The sequence below is a fragment of the Stegastes partitus genome, unplaced genomic scaffold (genome assembly GCF_000690725.1).
Source record: "Stegastes partitus isolate 25-593 unplaced genomic scaffold, Stegastes_partitus-1.0.2 Scaffold452, whole genome shotgun sequence".
NCBI classification, from domain to species: domain Eukaryota; kingdom Metazoa; phylum Chordata; class Actinopteri; family Pomacentridae; genus Stegastes; species Stegastes partitus.
In genome coordinates, this window is record NW_007578183.1 from 422,333 (window position 1) to 431,159 (window position 8,827).

An 8,827-nucleotide genomic window follows, 5' to 3' on the forward strand; every position below is an offset into this window, starting at 1 on the left:
ATCGAGCGAAAGCATGATGACGTAAACAGACCGGGGCCAGACGTGTGAGCTGAGCCTCATCTCAAGAAAGATTTACATGTGTTTGTACAGACAGCATCTGTGGCCCTCTCTCACTGCAGCTAAGACCTTTACGCACACACACACACACACACACACACACACACACACATTTGTATGGTATCTTTGTGAAGACATTCACTGACGTAATGCATTTCCTTTTCCCTGACTGTAGCCGTCACAATTAGGTACCCAACCCGAACTCTTAATCTAACTGAAACGTCATTCTAACCTTTATCAAGTGTTGAAAGTGAGTATCAGCCAAAATGTCCTCATTTTTCCAAAATGTTCTCACTCAGTCCAAAACTCAAACTCGTCCTCATGACGATAGTTGAACAAAACACACACACACACACACACACACACACACACACACACACAAACTTGCATCCAAATCAGGATGTTTTTGTTCTTGCCAGAATCCCCAACTACTCACCTTCTTTTTCACTGGCTTTCTTTTTTAATTTTTCTTTCTTTCTTTCAGGTTATCTTCAGTTTTCTTATTTAACTTTCTGAAATCCAAGCATTTTTTTTTTCCTGTCACATGTTCACTCACTGTGGGCCCATTTTTCACTGCAAGTCCTGCACCTCTGTGGAAACAAAACAACAATGGCTAGCAGTCAAGAGAACTTTAAAATGGCCTCTGTGTCGTACAATACACGTATAATGCCTTAAAACCCCAAAATAAAAAAATTTGTGGAATAAAAAAAATTCCAATGTGGAATTAATTATTTTCTGCAGTCGTTGTCAATACTGGAAAAAATGAAGCCTCATAATCATAACATTGTGCTGCAAGGTGGCGCAGTTGGTAGCACTGTTGCCTCGCAGCCAGGAGGTCGCCGGCACGGGGATCTTTCTGCGTGGAGTTTGCATGTTCTCCCCGTGCAGCGTGGGTTCTCTTCAGGTTCTCCTGCTTCTTCCCACAGTCCAAAAACATGTTGAGGTTAATTGGTGATTCTAAATTGTCCGTAGGTGTGAATGTGAGTGTGTTTGGTTGTCTGTCTCTGTAGGGTTTTAATCCTTAACATTTAAATAAAGTAGGCAAATTCACACTGTAAATAACACTGCAGGGTGTCAAGCTTAATATGTAAACTTTCTTGACAAATTTATAACACCATTTTTTTTGACTCGACACAAGCAACACTTAATGTAATTTATTCTATATTATTATGTAAATTTTTTATTTTTTTAAAAACTGTGGATGTTTCTCTTCTGTGATACATGTTAGACAAAAAACAACAGTTGGCTTGGGGTGAATTCATCTTCCAGGAAGGCACAGATGTTCGGTGGAATCATCTTTCGAAAGTTTTTGAGTCTTAAAAGCAACAGATCTGCATCTATTAGTGGCTTTCTAGCTTCTGGAGGGAGTGGTATAGTTTAACTCACGACTAGTGCGACAATATTCAACTGTTGTTCACCTCTTCTTCTTCTTCCTCCTCCTCTCCTTTCATTCCTGTCTCATCAGAACCAGACGAGGGGCCATAAGAGGGAGTATCCTCAGCTGGCGGTGCAGGAGGTGACCTCCTCAGACGGTGCCTACATCGGGCAGCACTCCCAGGGCCTGGGAGGGCAGTACGCCGACTACTTTAAGAGGAAGAGGCTCTAGTATGAACCAAACCACCTTAAAGCCTAAAGCTTAGGGAGGGAGGCACAAACAGCTCGGATGTCTGCTGGATGTCACGGCTCCCTCTAGTGGCCTTTCTGTGGCTGCCATTTTGCATCCCTACAGTAGGTATTGAGTTTAGTAGAATCAGGGTTGCAAATGGCTCAAGTGAAAGCAAGCCATAGTGCTCTTTGATCTTGGCACTTATGTACACACACACACACACACACACACACACACACTTACACACTTACACACATACACAGTGTTGCTTTTGTCCTGTTCAAGCCTTAACTCTTTAACTTAAACTGTTGTTTCTCAGTCAGTGCGTTAACTGTACTTAACTAATATTACCTTGTACATTTTTTCTAATATCATGTAAACTGAAGTAAATCGTGTCTGTACGTACAAGCTGCTTTTGTATTTGCAAGCTGGCGACCCGTCTGCCTGCTGACACTGCCCTAGGACTGGTCCCACAGTCAGGTCTCTCTGTCTCCCTTTTAAAAAAAAAAAAATAATAATCTAAACGTGTCTGATGTCGCACACCCACGCTTTGATTCGTCAGACGGACTGACATCTGTTTGTTCCCGCTTCACTGTCTCCTCTCCCGTTCCTTTCGTTGCACAGGTTCCTATTTAAATCTCCCTGCTGAGAATTAGAGCGCGTGTGTGTGTGTGTGCATGTTTGTGTGTGTGTCGCTATGCTGTATCTGTAGGAAGTGTCAGCCATTTCAATCCCAAGGTTTGGGAGCACATCAGGAAAAAAAAAAAGGGGCCTGAACCAATCAAAGCCCTTAATTGTGGTGACTTCCAATAGCTTCCCTCAATGAATGGACCTTTCTTATAAAGACTGGACAGAAAATAAAAGGCTGGTGTAAATACTGCAGTGTAATACAGAATATATAAAGCCATGCGTAATAGACAATATCATATATAATGGACTTTCCTTTGTGAGCGTATTGTATAACACGAATGAAAGGAAAAGATATATTAAATGTCTGATTTTTTTTTTTATTATTTTAAACTATACTGTTATATATTTGTAATATAATAATATTCCAAGGCAATTCAAGTCATTTATTAATACTGAATCAAAATTGTTTTGACTTAAATGTAGTTATTTGATTTGGTTTTTAACTTTTAAGCCAAATATTAGGGCGCAGTCCTTTTCTCTTTTCTTTTTTTTTTTTTTATCTTCTCTTTTCTTGTGAAACATTTTTCAGGAGGTTTTTGTTGGAACTGTAACAGGAGCTTTACTTTCATATCCAGCTGCCATTTTTCATAAAGGTTTTACTCTTTAAGTGTCTCCTAATCCATACTACATACTAATTAGCACAGGTTTGAGTGTGTTTGCACTGCCATAGCCTGCTCCAATCACTCACTTGTGATTTCTGAGTGTGCCGTCGCGGGTCACCGTCCATCTCGTGAGGAGCAAATTACAGATAAAATTAAAAACTAATGGTGGATGACGGTGAAACAACTCCCACGACACCTGGAAAATCGAAAACAGAGCCATTTCTTTTTTCTTTTTGGGGGAGAGAAATTAGCCGTTACAGAGGAAAGTTTAATCGCTGGTGTAATTCAAGAGTCACAGTTTGATTTCACTTGCACAGTGCACATATTACATCATGCTCTGTCATTATAAAACAGTGCAGATTTTTAATTCTAACTCTTAAGAAAACAATATACAAAGTCGTATACGATGTGTGCAGTTGGTATGTAGTATACGATTGGGACCGTCTGGGTGATTTTCAGCATTTCTGTTGCTTTTTGCACATGAAATGCTTCTAATATGCTGCTTTGCATGTGAAATTCTGCACCTTAATTTTGAGTTTTTAAGTGGAGAGAAAGCTATTTATTGATGTTTATTTTGGCCGAGCTGAATTTCTTTCCAAGTGGCTTTTACAAAGGAACATGATGCCATGTCTTAATTTTCTCCTTTGCAAAAACTAACTCCAATAATGTATTTGATGTATCTCATTTCTACCAGTGTCCTTATTAACATTAGTGCACAGGCTGTGTGCAGATGGTTGTTTGGCGTTCGTCACAGCTTTCAGATTTCAGTTTGGACATTAGGTTTAGGTGCACAGGCCTCTTGTCTAACAAACCGGCAATAACTAATGCTCCTACTGCTGTAGAAAGTTGAATGTTTAAGTTTGTAGTGAAAATCTTTTGCCATTCACGCAGCGTTATATACTCATAGCAGCTCATACACAAGGTGAAAGCTTCTTTTTTTTTTTAATGTTTGTGTCTTTACATTCTGCTCTTAACTATCTGATATATCTCTGAGAAGAATATTGCTTGCATTGCCATGGCAACCACGCTCATCACACACTGTGAAAACCAATAGAAGGTGAGATCAGATAATGTGTACGCGTCAGTTCAGTCCGTGTGTGAGTTTTTTTTTTTTTAATCACTGAGGTAACGGCTCACTGTAAACAGGATGTACATGATGTGCACTGACACAACAACGAGAGAGTGTCGCCGCTGATGTGGGAGCGGTGTCGTGAAGTCCTGAGAAAAATGGCTAAACATTAAACTAAGGGCAATAAACAGACACACACATTGTCGTGTTTCCCATTACTTCTTTGTCTGCTCTGTCATGTTTTTGTAAATCACTTTTACCGTCATGTGTTCCGTGGTGTCTTTCAGTTTTCTGATCACATTGAACTGTAACACATTTTGAAGCAAGTATCCGTGATCCATAATGCAGGATATAGACAAGAGAGAAGAAGAAGAAAAGAAAGGAGAGGATGCTAAACATTTGCACAAATACAGGAAGGAGAGGATCAGCCAGAGTGACTGCTGATCAAAGCCTGAGTGTACACACAATGTGCACTGTATAATTAATTTTCTTCCTTTTGTGCACTTGACGGCTCCTCTCCTGTTATTTCAGACTCATTTGAGAAGCTTCCTTCCTCAGTTTTTATGGATTTATGGAAGATATGGACAGTTTACCCATACACTTCCCCTGTTGTTACCTTCAGTCATTTTTATTCAAAGGCACCTGACATTAGTCTGACGTATGAGGGCAGAATCTGATTCCAGTGGATGTGCAGCTGCTGATCCTAAAACTTCACATGACATTTTAGATGACTTTAAAGGAAGTCATATTTAATTTTATTTGTCTTTATGACAGCGTGCACGTTCTATTTAGCATCCACTTCTGCCACATTCTATATTAATCTGCTGACTTGTCTTTGCATTCAAGCTGTCTGCTTCACCAAACTACCCTCCAAATTCTAAATTATTTCCAAACTCCAAATTAGCTTTAAACATTTAATTCTCTAAATCTGTCTTCGCAACCGAGTTCTTTAAATAATGTGCTTTAGAGACAAGTGTCAGCTTATTATATGAATGAGTAACCGGCTTCACATTACAGACACATGGAATAAAAAATCATCATTTGACACTAAGCTGGGATCACATGCTTTTATTTGGGGTTTTATTTTTTAAAACTGCTTTGAAATACCCTGCACAGTCTAATTTCTGCTGTGTCGGCTTTACATTTGCATATTTCACACCTGCAAATTCAACAATGTATTATCAGTATGAAATTGCACAGGAGACGTGTAAGTTAAACATCTAGGACGCCCTCTCCCATCCTTCCTTGCTCTGCTGCTTGAACCCTCAAACGGTCTGTTTGCTCAGTCTGGTTTGCTGATGTTTCCTGAAGTGAGTCCACCTGCTACCACAGGGAGAAAGAGCCCCGTGAAATCTGCATGTGGTCAAATCTACTACATCTCTCACAATGTGTGGCTATTTGCAGAAGCAGTTTTTGTATTTACCCCTCTTAAGCATTTCTATTAATTGATTTTTTTCCCCCTCATACTGTGCTTCCCTCTGCCTGATCTCCTCTGAATCAACTGTAACTACTCAGATAAAATGTGTGGCGCCGTGGTCCTCTGGACTCTCTCTGGACCACACTTTGATTTGCTTCCTGGTGTGAGTGTTTGAAAACTGTCCAGTCGGACTCCAGCGCTCGCTTTTCGCCAGGTGATTGCGCTCAACTCCACCTCCCTAAAAGACGAGATAGAAATGTCTGTGTGTGAGTGAGAGTGTGTTACGATCGGCGGCCGGGCCTCTGTTTGTGGAGGTGAACAGCTGAGGCAGCAGACTTTAAAATGCACTGTTTGCTCGTCTGGTTTCCCGTCTGCCTGCCTGCCTGCCTGTCTGTCTGTCTGTCTTCCTGCCTGTCTGTTTTCCACTCTGACTGTCTCCCACAATGGATTCAGGTACTGAACTCAGTCATGCCTGAATTGTTTTAGAGGAATTCCATCCGTCGTGTCAGCTTTTTTACTACATTATGTCATTGTTGTGTGGAAGTTACAAGAGAACGAGTGTAACTGATGCTTCGAGAAGTAGAATTAAAGCACTAGAATAAAATTTACATACAGTCATCCTCAAATGTATTCATACCCTTCCATTAAAGAAAAGGAAAAATTCACAATAGTCACTCAAATAACTAGAAACTGAACAAAGTAATAATAAATAAAAATTTGCTAAATTATAATTTAGTGGAATGAGACATTGTTTTTGAATTCTGGCTAAAAAGAATAATAAAAAAATAAAAATAAAAAAAAAACTGTCCTGGACAAATTAGAGCACTTTGCTGATGAGCAGTGGGCCAAAATCAGAGTTACAGAAAACACTTGATTGCAGTGATTGGTTCAAAGGGTTGTTCAACAAAATATTAGTTTACGGGTCCAATCATGCTTGGGTTTTTCATTAATTTTTTTATTGATTATTGTTTTTGTCAATTTCAACTTTTTACAGTGACACGTGTTCCTTCCTTTCCTTCTTTAATGGGAAGGTATGAATACATTGGAGGACGACTATATGTAATATTGGCCCAAGAGCGGTACCTACCCTATTTGACTTCTATTAGTGTGTTAGACCCTGTCTTCTGAGTTGTAAGTCTACTTTCCCACATCCTCATTCGTTTGAAGTCACTGTAAAGGTGATTCCGTCGGAGAGATGCCACAGATTTCACTTTTAAGCACTCCTACATTTGTGTCATGGACAGAAAAATGACCAAATGTGTTCTGTTCTCTCCTCGTTGTCATTCTGATGTGTGACTGACGGGTTCTCAGTGTGGCTGGAGTTGAGAAAAGCACCAGTGCAACTGTGGTTTTTGTTTTTTTTTAACTATAAAACTTTCTAGAAAATATATTCAAACTGAGGAAGAAAGGGAATACAGTTTGAATTTTTAGCCACAACAAACTGAGCTGATAAACAAGATTTGGTGGAGAGCTGTTGTTTGTGGATTTTTCTTCACATTAATGAGGAACTGGAGGTTGAGTTGTTAATGCATACATGCCTTTAAGTAGCAAGTCCCTGGTTTGATCTCTGACTGCTGGATCTTTGCTATCTGTTGTTTCCCTTATTTCTTTCCCCACATTTCCTGTCTGTCCGCTGAAACTCTCTAACAAAGGTCAACAACATTAGGAATCAGCAGTGGTTTTGCATTTACCTACTTATATTTCAGTATTACAGGTGTGGCGTTGGGCAGATGTACTATTAAGCAGCTTGTTGTTAAACTAACGCGTTGGTTTCCTTCTCCACCCAGCAAACAGCGAGCCTCTGTTGAGCTTGATGAAGTGATTTGGTCTCATTAAGGCATTAGTTGTTCTCGTTTGCCAGCCCGTAGCTCCAGCTTTTCATTCGGGTTGAACATAGCAAGTCTGCTGCGTAGGATTTCCAGTTAACCCGTCGCGGAGTTGTTTTTTTTGTCGTGGTTATTGTTGTTTGCATTTCCTCTGGTCTTCTTCATCTTATTTGCATCTAACAGAAACATACGGTGGCCCCTTCAGACAAACTGATGCATAAGAGAAACATGCTCCAAATAAAAAAATAAAAAAAACACATGCAAAAGGGAAAAGGCTGCAGACACTGACAGTCCTCTGCAACGCTGCAGGGGAGTGATGAGCATCAATGTTACAGATAATTGTGCGTGCCCATCAGGCTTAGTCGCTCTGTGTTGCTACTTGTCTGTCTTTGATGCTCGCTGCTGGGTTTAATTGAGCCCATCACTTTACTCTTAGTGTCTTGGGGCACTTTCAATTCTTTTTGGTATTTGTTCTAATTTTTTTCCTGAAATGCTTGTGCTTGTGCTTGTGCTCTCTGTTTTGTCCTTATGTCCATACCATCCCGGCATCTGGCTCAGTGATCATCTGTTTTTCCTCTTTGCACACGTACATCACATACACTTTAAGAAAGACACGTCAACCAGTAATGTCCTGCTGAAGTCTGCCAGAAAATTGTTGGTAAGCACATTTTTCCACCGTCTTCCTGGAAGTGTTCCGACTCCGCCGGTCAGAGATGTGAGTTTTCTCACAAAATAATACGCTTGTGCTCCAAACACGGCTTACACTTTCACAATCAGGCCTCTCGCGTGTTGATTTAAGGATTGAACGGTTTGCCGTGTCTTCTCTCAGTAGCTCCATCAGATCTGAACTTTCTTAATGGTACTAAATTGCAGATAATGAGATTGGAGCTGGTGTTTACGTCGACTGGTGCTCTGTGTGTGTGTGTGCTGGAATCACTAATTGTGTGTGTGTGTGTCTGTGGGTGTAGCTCTCTAGAAATGTGCTCCTGGCAGGTAATGGGGGTAAGAAGTAGACAGGCTGAAAGAAAAGAGAGGAATAGAAAAACAACTCCAGCTGCCTTCAGCTGCTCAGCCTGCAGGGATTTCTCTTTTTTTCCTTTCCTTTTTTTTTTGACTTTCTCCTCCTCTGTCTGCTCGCTCAATGAAGTGTTGGTTATGTCTGCCAGACTCCTGCATGTTGCACGTACCTGTAGAACTACCACACGCTGGAAATGTCTCCTCTCCGTCTGGTGTTTGTATTAGATGGACCCTTACAGACCGTTTTGCCCTTCTGTTTTCATGCAGTTCCCCTGCCGTGATTCAGATCTTTATGAATTCATTATAATGCTTATTATTGTCTCTCCTGGGGAGTAAATCATCACGCTTATTCAGTGTCAACAGAGGGAATAATCACGGTGAGCATTCTAAAGGTCAGCTGACAGACATCATTGCTGCCTCCGTGGTGAGCAGATATCTGACAGCAGTCGAACTGCACGCGACACACTGCACGGACACATCAGGTGACAGTTACCTCGGTCAGGATGTGTGCAAATGTGGCTTTGTGCAAAATATTCCAACTAA

General features: G+C 40.6%; 1 protein-coding gene across 1 annotated transcript in view; it reads left to right on the forward strand.

Moving 5' to 3' along the window:
* The window catches only part of raver2 (ribonucleoprotein, PTB-binding 2), a 108,399-nt gene extending 104,157 nt beyond the window's left edge, over positions 1–4,242 (forward strand). The window contains exon 16 of the mRNA XM_008286361.1: positions 1,523–4,242. Within this exon, the coding sequence (XP_008284583.1) occupies positions 1,523–1,663 (141 nt within the window). The 3' untranslated portion in view covers positions 1,664–4,242. The remainder of the gene's footprint in view (positions 1–1,522) is intronic.
* Positions 4,243–8,827: the final 4,585 nt, after the last annotated feature.